The 20,128-nt window shown below is 34.4% G+C and overlaps 2 protein-coding genes across 4 annotated transcripts in view; one reads left to right on the top strand and one right to left on the bottom strand.

Moving 5' to 3' along the window:
- LOC149426395 (uncharacterized) overlaps positions 1-12,364 on the top strand; it is a 255,369-nt gene extending 243,005 nt beyond the window's left edge. Inside the window, exons 4-9 of the mRNA XM_089636774.1 lie at positions 2,260-2,641; positions 6,345-6,520; positions 6,644-7,503; positions 7,588-9,352; positions 9,434-9,542; positions 10,365-12,364. Coding sequence (XP_089492900.1) covers positions 2,260-2,641; positions 6,345-6,520; positions 6,644-7,503; positions 7,588-9,352; positions 9,434-9,542; positions 10,365-10,482 — 3,410 coding nt within the window. The 3' untranslated portion in view covers positions 10,483-12,364. The remainder of the gene's footprint in view (positions 1-2,259; positions 2,642-6,344; positions 6,521-6,643; positions 7,504-7,587; positions 9,353-9,433; positions 9,543-10,364) is intronic.
- A 3,617-nt stretch (positions 12,365-15,981) lies between these two features.
- Sec31 (COPII coat complex component secretory 31) overlaps positions 15,982-20,128 on the bottom strand; it is a 30,582-nt gene continuing 26,435 nt past the window's right edge. For 2 of the 3 annotated variants that reach the window (XM_089651164.1, XM_089651180.1), the window contains 2 exons: positions 19,507-19,578; positions 15,983-18,704 (listed from right to left, as the gene is read on the bottom strand). In XM_089651164.1, the coding sequence (XP_089507290.1) occupies positions 18,516-18,704; positions 19,507-19,578 (261 nt within the window). In that variant the 3' untranslated portion in view covers positions 15,983-18,515. Of the gene's footprint in view, positions 18,705-19,506; positions 19,579-20,128 lie in introns of all 3 variants that reach the window. The other variant, XM_089651172.1, reaches the window with a different exon arrangement.

Genomic DNA, 20,128 nt, shown 5'->3' with positions numbered 1-20,128 from the left:
GATTATTGATCATCTTCAAATCGTTAAAACGTATTAGGTAGTTCTCCCAGGGCGGGTAATGGAAATGTAACACAACTGCCCGGCCCCGGCCCCCGGTCCCGGTCCCGGTCCTCGCCCCACTACATTGATTTTTATCACGTGTTATGACTTATTTATTTGGGAAAGGGATAATGCAATGATTGCTTAGAGGTGGCTAGAGAATCATGGAAACTACCTACAATACCAAGTGTTTCAATGATTGAAATGAAAATGCAATGATTTCTTATGTGAATAGATAACCATTTTAGGACATTCTACCTATAATCCCAAGTGTTTCAATGATTGAAGTAAAAATGCAATAATTGCTTATAAGTGGCTAGATAATCATTTTAAAACATTCTACCTACAAACCCAAGTGTTTCAATGAGTGAAGTGAAAATGCAATGATTGCTTATGTGAATAGATAACTATTTTAGGACATTCTACCTACAATCCCAAATGTTTCAATGATTGAAGTGAAAATGCAATGATTGCTTAGAAGTGGCTATATTATCATTTTAGGACATTCTACCTACAATCCCAAGTATTCCAACTTTCCTCATACAGATTTCGTTGCAACAATAAATAAGCCTGGGAAGTTAACATTCATTTTCCTGTCTACCATAGGCAGAGGCCAAAAAACTCGGCCTTGGCACACAATCTTTGCTTCATACACATCAATCCATCATCTCATACACAACTACCATTCTGTTATTCTGAATCTTGGCATGGCTTGCCTCAAATATTTTGTTAACTTGGTCGTGTCGTGTTTTCGTAAGGCGTCTCCAACTTCTTCTACAATTCGCGTTTGCGTTCACGTCGCGTTCACGTCGCGTATAATCCTTACACTCTTTTCTTCGTTCGTTGGCTCTACACACCCAAACCATCGAGTTTTATTTTCTTAATCTTACTCATTACACTTAGGTCAGCCTTGTATTCTTTGTGAATCTTCACATTTTTTACGCGGCCATATAGGTCTTACCACACATGTGCCTCGGGTATCTCATTTCTACTGCATTCATCCTTTCTCACCCAGTTTAATGCTTCTTTTCAGTTTCCTTTATTCAAATTTTTCTATTCATTCGGCTTCGGACTGAAAATTCTCTCCGTCTGTGACTTTCTCAAATTTCACTCTCTCAACTGCGTCCTAATATATTCAATTCTTCGGTCTTAAATAAATCATGTTACATTACTCGTATTTCTGTCGCCTTTGTTTTCCCATCACGCCCGCCTCTCAGAGCAGAAGCTTTCGTCAATAAGTCAACGACTTTAGCTAAATCTCGTCACTTGATATGAAAGATTATTCCCTGCATGCTGATTATTTGTATTTTTGGGCATGAAGGGTAAACCTTTTTGCGGAGGAAGAGAGTTTTACACACCTCGCATATGGTGATCTCCGGTTGAACCTTTGGTTTCCCGTAAATATGTGTGCGTGTGTAACCACCCCATGTAAGTCAACAAGCACGCCTCTCCATCCTCATGAAAAAGCCAGCCGTATTGAAAAATATTCCCATAAATCGTTGTAAGCTTTGTTTTCGCATAAAATTCACATTTCCAAAATGTCGAGCATTTTTCCACCACGGTAAATATATTAGCCCCCCACGCTTTGGAAAATTTAAAACAATATTCGGTTCCACCTTTAAATCGCGTCGCATCAACCATTAATCGGACTCGATTAAAAAAGGGTCACGTTTTTATTCATTTAACCACGGCATTCATTTGTACCCTGTGGGTACTATGGCACTACCTACACACTCTTGCACCTGCAAACCGTGCAACAGTTTAACAAACATTACATTTAATCTGTTCGATAAATTACGTACTTGACATTTAAATTGGGACCAATAAACCTTTTAATGGAATTACAAAAAAACAATTACCTTTTGGCAGTTAAAGAGCTTTCATAAAACAGGTAACACTAATATAACGTAACCGGGCGTATTTCACATCCCACAGGAGCCAAGAAAACACTTTGCAAACAATATGCGCTATTTTTATACCATAACATGTTATTCATACATAAGTACAGTCATTAGTTCTGTTGAAAAATAAATTCGCAAGTTTTAAAAATATTTATTGATGCTTTACGTTTCTGGCGCCCAACGTGGGGCCGGATATTTTTTTGCAATATTTATATATTTAGTAAGGCGTGATAATATGTGAAATGATGGTGGGATCTGACGTCATCCACAAATGTTCTTTTTACTACATTCAGTACCTAACAGATATTCTTTTTTTTAGATTGCCTCCACCTCCAGCTCTACCGCGACTCCAAAGACCGCTACAAGAAGGGGCAGACCAAAGCGTCACTGTCGCTGCAGCACTTCCTCGGCTTCGAGTCGGGCTTCACGCTCGACAAGGAGTCCAACACTATCGCCATCATCTGCCAGGACGTGATAGTGGTGCTGGCCTTCGACACGCGGGAGCGCCTCATCCAGTGGCAGGTGAAGATCTCCAACAACCTTGGTGAGGGGCAGCAGTACCTGGTGCTCATCTCCTCGGCACCGCCCAAGACCAAGGCGGCCACGGGACCCGCCAAGCTGCACATTCAGGACCACAAGTTCTGCCTGACTTCGGGAGTGCCGCCGAGGCTCATCGGCATCTGGGAGATCGTGGCCTTGAGGTGAGGCTTTTTTTACAATTACGAATTGCTTTAACACATACTTATATTATTTATACTTGATTTTTACAGATGTTCTCACTTACGTGTGAAATAATTAACAATTCAGATACAAAAACTCACTTAAGATTCATAATACGATAAAAAAAGTACTCAGTCGAAGGATAGAAAATACATAAAATTACAAAAAACTCACACAAATATTATATAATACAAATAGGAGCAAGAGACACAAAGAGAGACACGAGTTAAAAAACTCACACAAATATTATGTAATACAAATAGGAGCAAGAGACACAAAAAGAGACACGAGTTAAAAAACTCACACAAATATTATGTAATACAAATAGGAGCAAGAGACACAAAGAGAGACACGAGTTAAAAAACTCACACAAATATTATGTAATACAAATAGGAGCAAGAGACACAAAGAGAGACACGAGTTAAAAAACTCACACAAATATTATGTAATACAAATAGGAGCAAGAGACACAAAGAGAGACACGAGTTAAAAAACTCACACAAATATTATGTAATACAAATAGGAGCAAGAGACACAAAGAGAGACACGAGTTAAAAAACTCACACAAATATTATGTAATACAAATAGGAGCAAGAGACACAAAGAGAGACACGAGTTAAAAAACTCACACAAATATTATGTAATACAAATAGGAGCAAGAGACACAAAGAGAGACACGAGTTAAAAAACTCACACAAATATTATGTAATACAAATAGGAGCAAGAGACACAAAGAGAGACACGAGTGAAACGTAATATAATTAGCCGTACCAATGTATTTAGGGACATATTTTTAAGCAAGAGCTGGACATTTTTTTCTGAAACTATAAAATTAACAACAAAAATGTTCACATTAGCCTACTATCTTATATGTATACTCGGTGACCGGATAAATCATCAAAATGATAATTCATCACATCTTTAAAAAGTTATATAAAGTCATGGAAAGTGATGAAACAAAAACTTTATTAACTGGGTTAAAAGTAGGTTAGGTTAAAAAAAATTTCATCGTTTCTAATGACTTTATCACTTTTTAAAAGTGTGTTGAATAGTCACTGTGTTGAGTTAGCATGGAACCGTATAATCGACATATTTGAAGGCGATGCACTACGTCGTGTAATATTTTAAATTGAGCCGCTATCAATAACAACCCTTACGTAGATGGCGATAAGGTTTAAATTCCCGCTTAACACCATCCGCCTGTTTTGATTTATGCAAGAAAAAAACATGGCCAAAAAGTGCCTTTTATTTTATTTTGTGGATGTTTAGCCATAAATATTTTTTTTTCAATCATTTTATAAATAACTTAATTTGCCACATTATATAATAAAATCATAACCGAAAATGGAGATTTTCAACTTTAAAGCAGTTTTCATAGGACTTATACATAATTTTTTTCTGGGCTTATAAAAAGACTTATCTAAAAAATACTCGATTATTTCAAAGGCCAAGATGTGTTCTACTCGCAGTATTTAATTAAAGCATCAGAAACATTTCTAGGTGACCAAATTTTCAAACCAAAAACACATGATTTTGCATTACTACGTATGGCATCGCCTTAAATAGACAATATTATTTTTGAATGTATTCAGGTTAAATAAGTTAAGGCGTCTTAAACAGTAGGAACCGGAACGTTTATTATACTGCTAATACTGCATTAAATAATGTTGTATCGAGATGACCGTGAATTATATTATGTAAACTCAATAATTAAAAGTGCACCTAGTTAAAATATTCAAGACGTAGTTATGTCGTTTAAACTTAGATGGCCTTGTGGATCACATTTGAGAAATAACATTTTTTAGCTGATTCAACGATGTTTTCATTTTTACAGTAATATGGATTAAAAATAGTGCTTCCGTATTCCAGTTTACTTCTAATTAAGACGTTGTGAAGAGTTAGAATTGGTTGAGGGTCCTTGAATGACTTACATATTCTGTAAATAAATCCAACGATTTACACTTAATATCAATAATGTTTATATCAAATAAGAATTTAGAATCTAGAGTGATTCCTAGACATCCCATGTAAGGAATGTTTTAAAGAATACTATTATTATGTTTAAAAAATCTTATATTTTCGAGTGAAGTTTAAACTTTTACATTTATCAACGTGTAAATGCATTTCATTAAAAATATGATTTTTATAAGAATTAGAGAATTTCTTCCGGAAGGTATATACTTAATACGTGTATATTATTTTTATAGAATGTAGAAAAAAGTCGATGTTTTGTAATAAAGTCGTAAAAAATATTGTATGGCGCTTACATCGCTTACGCTGGCTAAACCTTATGAGATACATCAACATAATGTACTACGGAATTGTATATCTTTAAAAGGCCTACAGAAAAGTCCACTACGGTATATGTCAATCTCCTAAGAATAACTCACAGTAACGCCGTGTGCACGTCGGCTAGTGAAGAATAAGTGTTGGGTATCGAGAACGAGTCGATAAATACATCCGTAGCTTTGTTCAGAGTTTCGGAACAAAACGGAAATCCATCTAAAGTACTCCAATGATAATATTTCGATGCGAGTAATTTTTTTTGTATTTGTGTTTAGCTGCTTATTATTAATATGTTAGACGAAAATAAATAGAAATGGGGTGAGTCGGGGTAAGTACTGCATATAAACCATTGAGATGGACTTTCAACTGATCGCAGACTGGATATGATTGCGATATTCCTTTGAAACATTGATCATTAACCATTTCCTAGATAATTCTATTAAAATAGGAAGTTACCTCCTTGTATATCTGATATTTAAGGCATTTTAAGAAAAATGAACGATTATATCGTGGGGTTACTGCCAAAAGTTGTTAACTTACAAAAACAGGTTTTGGAGTAAACTCAATTTTTAATTTGATCTTCATTGTAAAGTCAGGGTTTTGGCAAAATTTTTTTTTCATCATTAGGTTGTTGATTTTTAAATAAACATGTTTTTTTTGTAAATGCTTTTACAATATTTTTCTTCTCTTCTATCTATAAAGGGTGTCCAGTGCGCTTCCTCCGAGGGGTGATTCTGCATGAAAAAGTTAAATAACTTTTTTCGAAGTTTCAATGTTTTTTTTCCCATACATACAATTCTACTTTTTAACCTAAAAACTGGAATTTTGAAAAAAGTTATTTTTCTTTTTTACTCGTACTATCGTGTAGAATCCGAAGTTAGAACACCTTACCCCCGGACACCATGTATAAATAAAAATATAAATGTTCGTTTGTTCAAAATCTTTTCTCCAAAAGTTCTTTTTGACACAAATGAAAAATTTTGACACAACGTTTCATTCGAATACGCGTGTGTTTTTATATACCTATATTATAAAGATGTCACCTGTGACAGGTAAAACATGTTTTTTTTTAACGGCGCCATCTCTTGGACGTAAAAGCATCACGCGCTATTGTTTCTATATCTGCACAGACAGACTGAGCCACAGCAATGCGTGGCGGGGTACAGCTAATTATAAAAAATGAAGTTACAAAGTTTTATAAAATAAAGTAGTTGCTAAAAACCTATTTAACGACATAAGAGGGGACCCAAACTTAATCCAGACATAGATTATAATCGTCGCTAACTCAAAAAACCAAAAAACGTAGTTACCAACTTTTGGCAGTAACATCAGTATATGCACTACCCCCGGAAAATAATAATGTACGTACCTACTTAATTCCTTTTTTTCTATTTCCAGGAGGTATGGAGTTGTCGAAGGGAGATTTTGTTTTGAAGGAGGTTCAAGATGCGGAAAGGGAGAAGGGTTGCACGTCCTAATAACCGATCAAGGGGAAGAAATAACCCATACCTTCGAGCTCGCCTCACAGGGGAAACTCTCTGTGAAAAAAAGACCTCTTATCAGGAAAATGTCAAGTAAGTTTACATTTCAATGACTTACAAAGCTACGTATGTTCGTAGTGCCGAATCCACCCATACCTTTTCTTAAATAACAGTTTTACGCTTATTAAATGACTAAACCCTCAAATTTATTTCTAGATGCTGCTGAAAGTCCCAAAAAACAAATTCCATACAGACCAGAGACAAGACTATCAGACCTCACTTCAGCCGACGCTACGCAAATTTGTAATACAATGAATAGGAGTATGTATTCGTACGGAGACGAGCATTGTTGTTCCCATGACAATGAAGACGTTCCTTGCGGCACAATATCTCCGTACTGGCCATCAATGGAGTCCCAAACTTGCCACCACAGGGACATTGACAGTAATTACGGCTGCGGAGACACTACCTCCGTCAGCGACATGCAGGATGCAGTCCACAACGAGACTTGGGCCGGTGGAGGCGGCACCGTGTCCCTAGAAAGGTGCATGAGTTGCATCAGCAAGCTGGGCGCCATGTCCCGCTCTTCCACAGTTAATGCAGCCATGACGCCTTGCGCGGGGGCACACTTCCATCCCGCCTGGACGATGGAAAGTGTCAAGGAAAAGGCCTCAGACATTGGCTCCCTCTCGTCGAGAAACAGCTCCGGTGGTAGCACAGAGTATTCAGTGCCCCGATTTATAGCGAACAATCAAGAAAACATTCCCGCTCAATCAATATCTCCGATCCCAAATCAAGTGCCAAATTTTAGTCTGAAGAAACCCACAGAAGTTCCGATATGCAACTGCCCCAACTGTCCTCCCGCCAGGCCACCCAAGGCCCTCCCTCTAACTATAATTAACATGAATTCGGAAGGCCAGTCCAAACCTAAGAAACCTCCAATGCCACTGCCTGTGGAGTCCGCTAGCACATGTGCGTGTCATCTCAAGTTGAACCCGAACACGGAAATGCAAGCTAATAATCCGAAAGTTGGGCCCTATGAAAACTATGATGTGCCAAAAGTACATTTCCAAGAGGTAGTTGTTGAGTATTACGTTATTTACTCGTACATTATATAAACTCTGTTATGAACTTTACTAATACGAAATTGTTTTTTCCAGGAAAGAAAGTGTGACACCAACAAGGACCTCATGATGGCCGGAGAGTATTACGATACTCCGAAGAAGATAAAAGAATGTTTGGCGATAGAAAATATGTTCCACTTGACTAAAAGTAATACCCCAGGAATGATGACTTTGAGAAAACCTTGTGGGTGTATATTGAAGCTTGGTAAGAAGGCACCAGTCCCCACCATAATAGACTGTGATGACATGAGACCTCCAGATTGTCCTTGCCAAAGGGTTACGAATTGGGCAAATAGTTTAATTTCTCTGCAATATTGTCGAAAAACCGCTCAAGATGAAATACATCATGTTCCTTTAATTACAAATGTTGAATGTAAACAAAACAACCTCAAAACGAAAGAACAAAATGCTTTATATGCAACAATAGACGTAACTAAAAAAACAAATAGGAAAGCTAATACTAATTCAGAATGTTCGTGCATTCCGGATGACCCTACATGTGTTACTGACAATCAATCTGAGACGTCTTCTAATTATGTCAATATTGATCCTTCTACATTAATGAGAGAAAGTGTTTCCAATGATCCCGTAACCGCAAATTACGCTAATTTAGATTTTGCTCACTCCCTAGAATATTACGAAAATGCTAAAGATATGTTGAGGAAAGTTGGCATAACTCAAGAAGAACTGGAGGCTTTGAAAACTAGCTTGACTTCAATGGCCCATGCAAATAAGAATATTAAGCCCTGTGGTAAATGCGGACATCAGTCTGGAATGCATCCCGCATGTGGAAATGCAGAGCATGGTAAACATGATGATTATTTGCTAATGGAACCCGCAGTGACCTCATTACCAGGCAAAATGCTGAACGATAATGCACATAAATGTAGTAAAAACTTGTCTGGATATACTCCCATGTCACCCATCACGAGCATAACATCACATGCGGATAAGGTTTCGGCTTTGAAAACCAGAGTAAGTCGGCTGATTGTAGAAAAATCTGCCAGTAATCCAACATTGTTCGGTCCGCCAGTGGACAGGAACAGAAAACGAGCTGAATCTGAAATGAGGATACCTGGGTCTGCTATGTTGATGATGTTGAATTCTCCAAATAGTCCTTATTCGAGGAAACAAATCATGGACTCAACCGATAGTATTGAGTTGATAAAAAATCGAAAAAGGTCCAGCTCAGCAGACTCCTCCAGGTATTTAGAAGATTTAAAAGAATTCGATAGTGTGAGTAGTCGAACAACATCTTCGTCGTTAGAAACATTACGGAACATATCAATCGATAACAGAAGATCGTCATCACCGTGCATTCACCAAGAAACTGAACATTGCGAAGACAATGATTGTTGCGTGACAGTTCAATACGAGGTTCATTCAACTGAAACTCAAGGAGACACTACTCCAAATGGAGTTCCAATATTGAGGAAGAAAGTGAAAGAAATTGCCCACATAAGGCGCTCTTCCAGTGTACCATGCAAATCTGGGCCTAACCGAGATTCATCAAGCTCCAATGACTCGGGTGTGTCCACTTGTTCGTTGAAACATCATGGGGCAGATTTTGCTGAATTCGAATTACCTTTGACGACATCTATGTCCAGCAGGAGGCATATTCACGCCCTAGCACTAAAGAAAGGTCCTCACCCCAGCTGTTTGCATTCTTCTCTGCCAAGAAGATCCAAGTCCTCCGATCCTCTGAGAGATTTGACATTCCATTTCCAAAGAGTCAAAGTACCAGCCAAATCGTCATCTGCAGAGGCTGAAGTTCCAGTCTGTCCACCAAAGGCAGTGAAAGGTAATTAATATAGCAACATATAATACAATATACTACGCAGCTATAACAATGACAAAAATAATCAAACAAACCTTTTTCCAGGTGTAATTGATTCCCATAGCTCAAGCAGTGGAGCGTCCGATATGTCCGACTACATAGAAACCCTGTCTATGTCTTCCCACAGTTCATCTGACACTCCTGAAACCCTGAGGTGAGTAACTTCACATTAAAGAATTGAAATTTTATCAACATTTTTCCTTTATTTTTTATTACAATTATTTTCATTTATCAACACTTGACCAGTCAGTGGCTGAGTTGATATCACGTCTGGGTCCCTCCCAGGTGTCGTGTGTTCAATTCCTCGGCTGTCTTAGTCCTAACCACGACGCAATCGACATTTTCCGCTTACTGTGATTGTAGTAGGAGATTTTCAAATATTATCAAGTTATTCGTAACCCGGGAATGTTTGTCTTTCCTTTTAAAAAAAAAAAAAAAATTATTATTGGGGAAGACAGTTTTTTTGTATTATTATAAACAGAACCTGCTAAACTACCCTTCAACTTAAGTAGGTACCTAGTTTGTCAGAGGTTAGTTAAAGTAACATAATAAGAAATGCATGGGGAAAGGTATGCGGAATGTGGGGAATGGGTGGCAAAGAGATGGAAAAAGGATAGAGAAAGGATGAAAAGGGGTGATGAAGAGGAGGGAAAGGATAAAGAAGGGATGAGAAGCGAAGGGGGAGGGAAAGGAAGGGGTTTGAGCGGGATGGGAAGGAATGGGAAGAAAGAGAAGGGATAGTGAAGGGATGTGCAAGGCATGGGGAAGGGATCCGGAAGGAGAGGAAGATGAGGTAGGGATGATTAGGAATAGAAGCGAAAACGATGTGGAAGGGAAGAATAAGGGATAGGGCATAGCTAGCTGTGGAAGGAGTGGGGAAGGGACAGCGAAGTGACAAGAAAGGTTGGAGAAGGTATGGGGAAAATAAATAAGGTGGGTGAACATGAGAGTTGAACAATTATTTATTTATTTTCAGAATAAATCGGCAAGCCACAACAACTTTACGTCCCAGATCAGGAAAGGAGTACCACAGTATTGACCAATCAATGCTCACAGCGCATCCCACCGACGTCAGGATGTCAGGGTGGATATAATAAACATGTCTTCTTCATAATAAAATAAGACATGTGATAATTCACTGCGAAGATCTGTTTAAGTGTTGTAAATTTACAAAATCAATACCTACTTATAATTTATCTGTATACTCTGTAAATAAACATGCGTTGTGATTGAAACATTTGTACTGTAGGAATGTATGAGCATTCACTTACGATTTCAAAACTAAGATAATGTTCTAGTCGTGTAGTTAATTTGTATATTTTTTAAAAGAAAGTCATTTGGAAATATTTTACAATGCAACCTATTTAATGCCAAAACTATATTATGGTCCTATTCAAAATGTTATGATTGTATGAATACATAACATTTATTATTATTACCTGCCTATGTCCATGATTCTATAAGGAATTTCCATCACTGTGAAAGTAGAAACATCAACTTGTCTTGTTTCCAATATTTGCACATCTAACACAACCTTTGAACATCATGTGTTGGTACGCATGATGTTAATACTTTCTTTTAGGTAATAAGTCATTGTAAAACAGGGTTGGAATTAATATTGTACTAAAGTATGAGATTATTTACTTCTAAGACTGAATGGAAATATTTAGATGTACCTATAGAATAGAAAGTTTTTCTTCAAACTTACCCTTTTTATTACCGTTTGAATGAAAATTGACTTATCATTTTGTAGTTTGTGGTTAAAGTAGAATTATTATTTACCTCCTAATTTAAGTAATACCCCATAGCATAACATTATTCATAAATACTTAGACCTCGAACTTTTGTAAAAACTCTCTTTCTATTTCAATGTTTGATGAAAAACCAACAGATTGCATATGACATACACAAGAATGACTTCTGGGAATGGAAAACTAAAAAATTAAATTCACAGAGTTTCAATTATATTACTTAATCTGTGATGGACATAGGCGTAGGCGTATTTTTTTTAAAATACATAATAAAATATCTTTAAAAAAAGTATATCTACTCATCTTGTTTATAATATGTACACAATTATTTTTCGTTGAAAGTTAGTATACCAAACTTATATTAATTATCCATTACAATATCTTTATTCTGAACTGATGTGACAGTTGATGGTGTTCAACCTCCAGTAAATGCCGAAAAGGAAAAGATAGAATGACATATATGTTATATATGTCAACAAGGAAAATATATGTGTATATGACATATTTGTCATTCTATCTTTTCCTTGTTATTATTTTTATTATTCTATAGAATGACATACATAATATTCATATTTTATTTTATTTATTTATTTACATTACAACATTACTATTACTTTTTTTCTAGTCAATATACTTTAATGAAATGTTATTTATAAATATATAAAGCTTAATGGTTTATCATTATATTACTGTCGTAAAAATGGTTTAAAGGTAGTGGAATAAAAAAGAAAGTCTGATACAACCTGCGTGAGTGAGTGGTTTATTTATGCTATGTGAATTAAACACACGCAAAGATAGAATCATGAGAATTAGAAACGAAAATTAGAACAGTATACTTACCTAATTAAATATTTTTTTTAAACTACCATATTTATCGAAAATTTGTTCAAATTGGAAAAACTGTAACTAGAGGTAATACTTACTCTTTTACAAATCTGCAAGATTATATCGCATAATGTTATTATTATCTCGTAATCCAAGATGTAACTTTTTTTTAACTTGTTGAAAACTTTGTTTAACTTGAAATTTATTTATTAACAATTTTCCATCGAATTTATATGAATTTTTGTGAAATATACATTGAGGAATGAAATGAGAAAATTATATACATATTTCTCCATTATAAAAATAGACCAACCTTCTCTACTATAGACTCACAGCCTTACTAAAAAACATGATGAAAATTCTATTCAATTGATAAAACATTACTAATAAAGATACTGATAAAAAATAGTTAATGGAAAGATATATACAAAGTTTACACAACCATAGAGCATTGTTTATCTGTTGTATAAACTTAAAATTTGGGTATATTTCCGAGGTATTATAAATATGTTGTATATTTCTTCTTTTTAAAGATGTTGTGAAAACAAATACCATTTTAAGAAACAAGACAAAATTAAATTTTAGATTCTTGTATTTGAAATATACTTTGATATTTATAAATTGGAATATTTTAATTTCAAAACTTGAAAAAAGTTTTTTAAAAAACACATATTTTTATTCCAAATGTCGAAAAATTGTAGAGAATGCAAAATTTTGAAAACACATTCCTGTTTTTCAGGGAATCCGCAAGAAAAACGTTACCTCATTATTTATCTCGTTTATGCAATAAATAATTATAAAAAAAAAATTATAATAATTCCCAGAGAATAACAACAAAAAATGAGATTTTGATATTTACCATTTATATTTACCTACACATTCATAAAAAATGATGTTATTAAAAAACATCACTTTCAGAGAATTCTTATTAAATTCACACGGTAAAATTAAAAAATAATATAAGTCTGAAATAACCCCTCTCCTTCAAGACGGGAATTTCACGTGTCAGTCTGCTGAAATGCAACGTTGCCGGTTTTTTCAGAGCCCAGTTAAAGATATTTTTTATTAGCACCAACTCGAATCTAAACTTGTCTTTATACAATATGTATCACAACAAAAATACCGCTTAATGTGATTTTTTTTAGTAAGGTTGTTAGTCGGTACCCGTCTTTAAAAAGCAATACTTCAGTAATTTTTTATGTTGGATTATTATTTGAGAAGCCATTGACAAATCTTATAAAAGCAATGTTATTTATTTCGTCATTGTATAAATTATAGTATCATACTAAACTCCTATATATATAGATTAAGTATTTTTACTATATAACCTAGCAATATGTATGTATATTACGAAAATGTATTAACTCAGTGCGTCTTAATAAGAGATGCATAAATATATATAGCTACACGTTTAAGTTCTTTAATCCTGTATTAACTTTAAGAAGCTAACTAATACATTATATTGTCATAAAATTGTATGTTAAGGATATATTTAGACATTTTACCATCACCATAGTCTTCTGCACCGTGTCATTATAATATATGTATTAACTGTAATATTAGAAGACTTAATACACTGACTAAGACTTGTCAGTAATATGATATATTTCTCCATTCACAAAACCAAATAAAAAACCTTGGTAAATCAACATTAACGAAAAACCAATGATTAAGCTTTGTGATTAATAAAGTCACCTAAGATTAATAATAATATATTGTAATTACTCGTATCTGAACTAAATAAACAATTATTGAAAGAGTTAATAGTTATGGAGAGCGGAAGAAATCCATTTCATTCAAAACTAATGTTACAAAAATTTGGAATGAACAACATAATATTCATTCATCACTCCATAAATGTCAAAACTTCGCTTAAGTCATCCTCAAGCACAATTTGACACAATAGAAAAAAATAAGAGTCATGTAAAGTATGGGAATAATTCCACAAATCTCCCATGCCATCCTCCGAGTGCGTAAACCATAAATATTCAAATTGATAGACCAGCCATCAAGAGGAACAAACCAAGTGTAAGGAGCAGGGAGGTGGCGTGACCGTCTTTCTTTCCGTGATTTGTTAATAAATGAATCTGACAGTATGCAGGCAACTCACATAGTATTAATCGCTATTTAGTCCTCAAAAATAAAATATGCTTACGAATGACTAAGCAGATTATTACTAGTCCTTTTTTTATGTGTGAATTTTCTGGCTGAATAAAAACTAACTACAAACCTAACTTTTTAGTTAGCTACAAATCCTGAATCGAGTAAACAAAAGTGCGGGCTCGTTTCTAAAATTGAATACTTTGTTACGCTGTTTAGTTAAACACTTTTACAAATGTGGTATAATTTACTCACTTTAGCGTCGCTACGCTAGGCGGTTTGGTTAAGATCGTTCAGATCCTTTGCAGAAAATTCCCACAATGGACTGCACTGCAAACTGTTGCCTTACTTTATCGAACTACTTAACTCTTCGGCGGCCAATTTGCGACTGATGTCATGGTTTATTCAAAGCACTCTCGAACCATCCTGGTTCCAAAAATATGGTCAGGTGGTTGGCCTTCAGCTCGCGAAATGGTACTAATGGAGTTTAAGCTAGGGCAAGCCTATCAATTTGGATGTCTATGATGTAAACTCACCACCTATTTCAGTGAAGCCGTCAATGCACACTTTTCAAAGAGCCCTGCTGTCCAGTCGAGATGGCTCCAGAATCACTGAGAAAAGGGAAGTAAAACCAGGAACAATAAATAATTACACAAATGAAGGCATAGGGAAACTGATTTGTGAGGCAGGCCCCCTGCTCCATAAATACCTCCTGTAATCAAGTCAAAACAACCAAATACCACTGTCAATGTACTCATGTAAACAAAAATAACATCATTTGTGTGTCTCTTGGACTCTGGCCAAATTATGTGGAGATGAACTTGGACATAAGACAAATAACATTGAAAATGAGCAGAATATACAAAGCGTCCGGGGGTAGAGGACACCAACTTCGCGAGTTGATTCTACATGACGGTAGAAGTAAAAAAGATAAATAACTTTTTATCGAAATTCAATTTTTGTTTTTCCCACATGAGAATATTTTTCTACAGAAGATTTTTTTACCATGCAAACAGTTTTTTACTATAAAAACTACCTTAAAATTAAAATGCTAAAATTTCGAAAAAAGTTATTTTACCTTTTTTACTTGTACTACGAACATTTAGTATCAACTCCCGAAATTAATGCACTCCCCCCCCCCCCTCTGAACACCTTGTGTGTGTATTTGGCTAATATAACATCATTACAAATCTTTTATAATGTGAATGTCGTCATGATTATTGTTGTAACTCATAAGTCATGAATGAGTCATAAATTCTTAAAGTTGATCACTATACCAGAGAAAGCGCCAGCCAAATAATAATCGGAATAAATCAGGTTAACATCTATTAAGTATCTCATGTTTCAATCAAAACATTTGTGCAACACATTCATTTTCAATTTTATGAATGTAAATATTTTTGTAGTCATTTGGCATTAACAGTTGTAAAGTTCTGATTATTGCATTGTAGTTGATAACGATATGACTAAACATATTACAGACTCAATAGTTCAGGTAATAAATAAATCTTTAAAAAATATGTTGTGCGTTTTTATTGTTTTTTCATTATTACGCTTTGTGTACATTTCCTTAGGGCAGGTTGTTTCACAGAATTTGAACAATTCATCAAATTTCCATGTTAAAATTCAAGTTCTGTGAAAGTTCTTTTCAAGTTATTATTTTATCATGGGTCGGTTGGTTCGCAATACTTGGATAATAACAGAACTTGAATAGGACTTTCACAGAATTTGAAAATGCACTTAGAAATTGTTCAAATTCTTTGAAACTACCCATAGCATCTCGTTGTACTGGTTGCATTCGCCCATTACCAGTACCAAATACTGTAGAATAGCTATAACCCCCAACTTCTTACATTTCCCATGCATTCTGGTGGCAGTATGCTACACTAGCTCCTCCTAGCGGCAAGGGTAGTGAAGATTTGTTTACTTTCATATATTTGAATGGATTTTATGCATGATTATGCCATGCTACACTAGTGCCTCTGGCAGCCAGAGATGCCAGCCAATAGAAGCAAATACTGCCAATATTTTAGTGAAGTTGAACATATTAATATTCTAGGATATTCCGCAAATACCCATTCCTCAGTAGTCCGAGATTAGAGCAACAAGGCAACCTTCGGTGACGTAAAGAATGGTAAGTCAAGTGTGCCAACTACACCCTCTAAGGCACCCTCAGCCTAAAATATTAGAAGCCCATGAAAAATGAGATCGCAATAAATTTACAATACTTAAATAAAAAATAAACATTTCGAAATTTGAAAATATAGGTATTTATTTTGATTAAAAAAACAACAGAAAAAAGATATTTAAACTTTTCATAGATTTTATCAGTACATAATATATTAATAAGTAAAATAGGGAATAATATAAAATCTATATTAAAAATCTTACAACCAAATGACACTTTGGTAAATTATAACATACACAAATGTTTAATAATGATTGAATTACAATTCTACACAACTAAAATAAATCATCAAATAACTATTGCAGCCAAATCAAAAGAAGAAACAGAAATATATATTATGTATTTTATAATAATGTTTCATAATTTCATTATGCATCTTACATTCAATCTGATTTTTAAATATAAATTATTTGTATTTTTCATCCATTCTTTTTACGCGAGCATTAAGTGGTAGGGACCTGAAAATTTCTTATTAATTTGGGGCGAAATTCTAAATACTTTTGGCGAAATTCACATTCTTTTTTGTGGAATTTTCAGCAAAAGCGGTGGTATTTTGCAACACAGTAATGTTATGTTAGTATTTTGCTGCAATTGTTTTTTATAATATCAGAAAATTAATTACAGTGCACAGGGTTTTCAAAGAGAAATAACTGCATTCTATTTTACGGCAATTGGAACTTGTCAAATCATCAACAAGGAAATATTTAAAACTAGCCGACGTGTAGCTGGCGTTGCTGGGGGTTATCCTTAAGAGATAGACAAATACCTCTGTTGGCCTTTTTAAGATATACAATTCCGTACTACATTATTACAACGTACATTATTACTACATTACAGCGCCCTTGAGGTGTATTTGCACAAAAACGGCGCTATACAAGTCATCCAAGTATTATTATTATTTTGATGTATCTCATATGGTTTAGCCAGCGTTAGCAATATAAGTGCCCGAAAATATTTTTTTTACAGCTTGATTACAAAACATTGACTTTTCTCTATTTTTGATAAATATAATATAAAAGTATTAAATATAAACCTTCCGGAAGAAATTCTCTTATTGATAGTGAAAACCCTATCAAAATCCGTTGCTTAGAAGAACTAAGCACACAAACAGACAGATGCAGATAGTGATTTTGTTTTATACTATTTAGAGATGCATTATCTTCATTTCTTAGGACGGGTTGTTTCGAAGTCCTATTCAAGTTCTGTTATTATATTATCATTACAGGCTAGTTGCTTGACAGAACTGAAATAATAACAGAATTTGAAAAAATCTTTCAAAGAACATGTAAATTAACTTTGAAATTTGAAGAATTGTTCAAATTCTCCGAAACAACCCGTCCTAAGAGTGTATAAATACCAGAAAATCTCTTGAAAAATATAAATATTCGCATTATGTATTTGCTCAAATATTGTGAATTGCGAATTCTTGTGAAAATAGCAAAATCAGCATTTTTCAGGTGACTTAAAAATGATAATCGCGTAGAAATATTATCGCAAATGCGAAATTTTCAGGTCCCAATATCCCAGAGAGTGCATATTTGGTGCATTGTCAGATTGTAGATACTTTAAAAGTATGATAAGTTTTCATTTAAGCATGAACTAACCCATTTGCTGCTAATCGCATAATATTATGCATAAATTATCCTTGCCTGCAGTGCTATGCAGACGCACGGACATATTAATGCAACAAAAGTTGGCAAGGTATTCTATAAACTTGAATGCAGGGAAATGATGTACAGCAACCGTGTTTTATTTATTCACTAGGACAGTAATCAAAAATATTGTCTCAAATAAAAAATTAAACACTATTTTTAGGAATTATATGGGGGATTAAGTAGGTACATGTATTGCTTAATGTCGCACTAATAAATAAATTGTAAGAAACAAAGAGTTGAATACGAAATAAACGGCACAAGTGAATCAGGTCGTTGATATAGATTTTTAGATAACCCTTCCATTACAGCACACAATCCAAATGGATTCAACATGAGGTAAATCTGAGAAATCTATATCATTAGGCATGAAAAGCATCAATCCTTTATTAGTACATCACATCGGCAGAGTAATTAACATTTCATCTAAGGTCTACATCATTGATATACAGTGGAACCCTCTTATAAGATCATCACATAAGAAGTTTTCATGCTTAAGAGGTTAGTTTCCGATTCCTTGGAAAACCTTAAAATAGAGTTTCACCGTATTAGGCATGATGAGCATGAATCGTTTATTAGTACATTACGTCCGCAGAGTAATCAACGTTTCTTTATCTAAGGTAAATCTGAGCATTGCTAGCCGTCTGTATCATAACCTTCAGTGATGGGAGGAAGGAGGCCACGGCGGCGAAGTCTGAGCCGCTTGCCAGCGACGTGAGGCAGTTGAGCGCCCCCGCATAGTCCCCGCCTTGCACCATCTGCACCACGCAGTGGAGGATGTTGGTGGCATTCTCCGATAACTAAAATTAATGTACATGTTATATTCATTCTGTTATCCTAATATTTATTTTATATTTAATGTTTCCTTTACAAAGCTGACTTTTCCAACGCAATCTATCCCATCACGCAGCACTATTTGACACAATGTATACGTTTTAGTGAAACTTCATCGTTCACATATGCAACATCCATGTACGGGGATGGTCGCCGGTGGTTCACATATGCGAATAAGGTTAAAACATCATCCACACATCTTAATAATTATTATTAACACTAAAATTGAAAAACTATTATAATTTGCAAGTGACCAGATTTTGACATTATTCAGTACGCAATGAAATACAAAATAACTACTGAAACAAGCCACAAATTTTCACCTTGTTTTGTTGATGATTTCTAAGGAAGAAGGGAACATATTCAATTTTTTATTTATATTATTCAGAGAAGTTGTCACCCATTTTGCCAATTAAAAAAAATTTAAAACTTTATATTATATTTTAAAAAGAAAAGCATTTCCAACTTCTTTCCTTCCATTATTTAAAATATTTATATTCCAGAAAAAATTTAGTTAATTGAATTATTTACTACAATATAAATAAAATAAAAGAGACAAATAAGTAATACAGGTGTCCAGGGGTAAAGTGTAGAATCATGTAGAATCACCTCCCGACGTTAGCGCACTTTACCCCCGGCACCCTGTATATTTACTAGATAGTATATTATCTATTCCAATATGATTCAAAGTCGTGTAAGGCAAACCTCATAAAAAAAATAAAAAGCATAGATAAAAGAAAGTATAAATTATAGAAACAACAAAATTACCCTCTGCTCCCTCAGCAAGTCATACAGAATTTCCAACTTCCGCTGGACATCATCCAGCTTTCTCTTGATTTGCTATGAAAAGAAATAAACAATTAATATACGAGAGACAATTTTAATGTATTTATAGAGAATGTGCACTTTTGAAGACATGATACATAAATATACGAAATAAACATAAACATTCAAATGACACATACGTGTCAATTGAACGTAATATAAAATAAATAGACAATAAATCTGTTTCTTGTTGCCAAAGGGGCCTCTTAGAAATGCGATATTGTTTTAAAAATTGAATCAACAGGGAACTTTTTTCATTCTGGAAATGGACACACAGTCTATATTGAGCACTTTATTTCAACTTTCTTTGATATTCATTTAAAACTCTAGGGCTCAAAGGTCAACTATCACATGATGTATTTTACAAATTTTAAAAGAGCAGAAATACCCCAAGAACAAAAGTGGACATGCAATAGAAAGTATGTATACAAATGTTTATTTCCTTTTCCATTGATGATGGACTTGCCATTGTATGCCACTGAGTAGAATTATTGAACCTTCTGATTTGGAATATATCAAAAAGTCAAAATGTTTACATGGGATAGTTTACCTTAGAACTGTTGAC

Source organism: Hesperophylax consimilis, chromosome 1 (genome assembly GCF_061612785.1).
Source record: "Hesperophylax consimilis isolate HC1 chromosome 1, BYU_Hcon_1.0, whole genome shotgun sequence".
Classification (NCBI taxonomy): Eukaryota; Metazoa; Arthropoda; class Insecta; order Trichoptera; family Limnephilidae; genus Hesperophylax; species Hesperophylax consimilis.
This window is presented reverse-complemented; position numbering and strand designations above follow the sequence as displayed.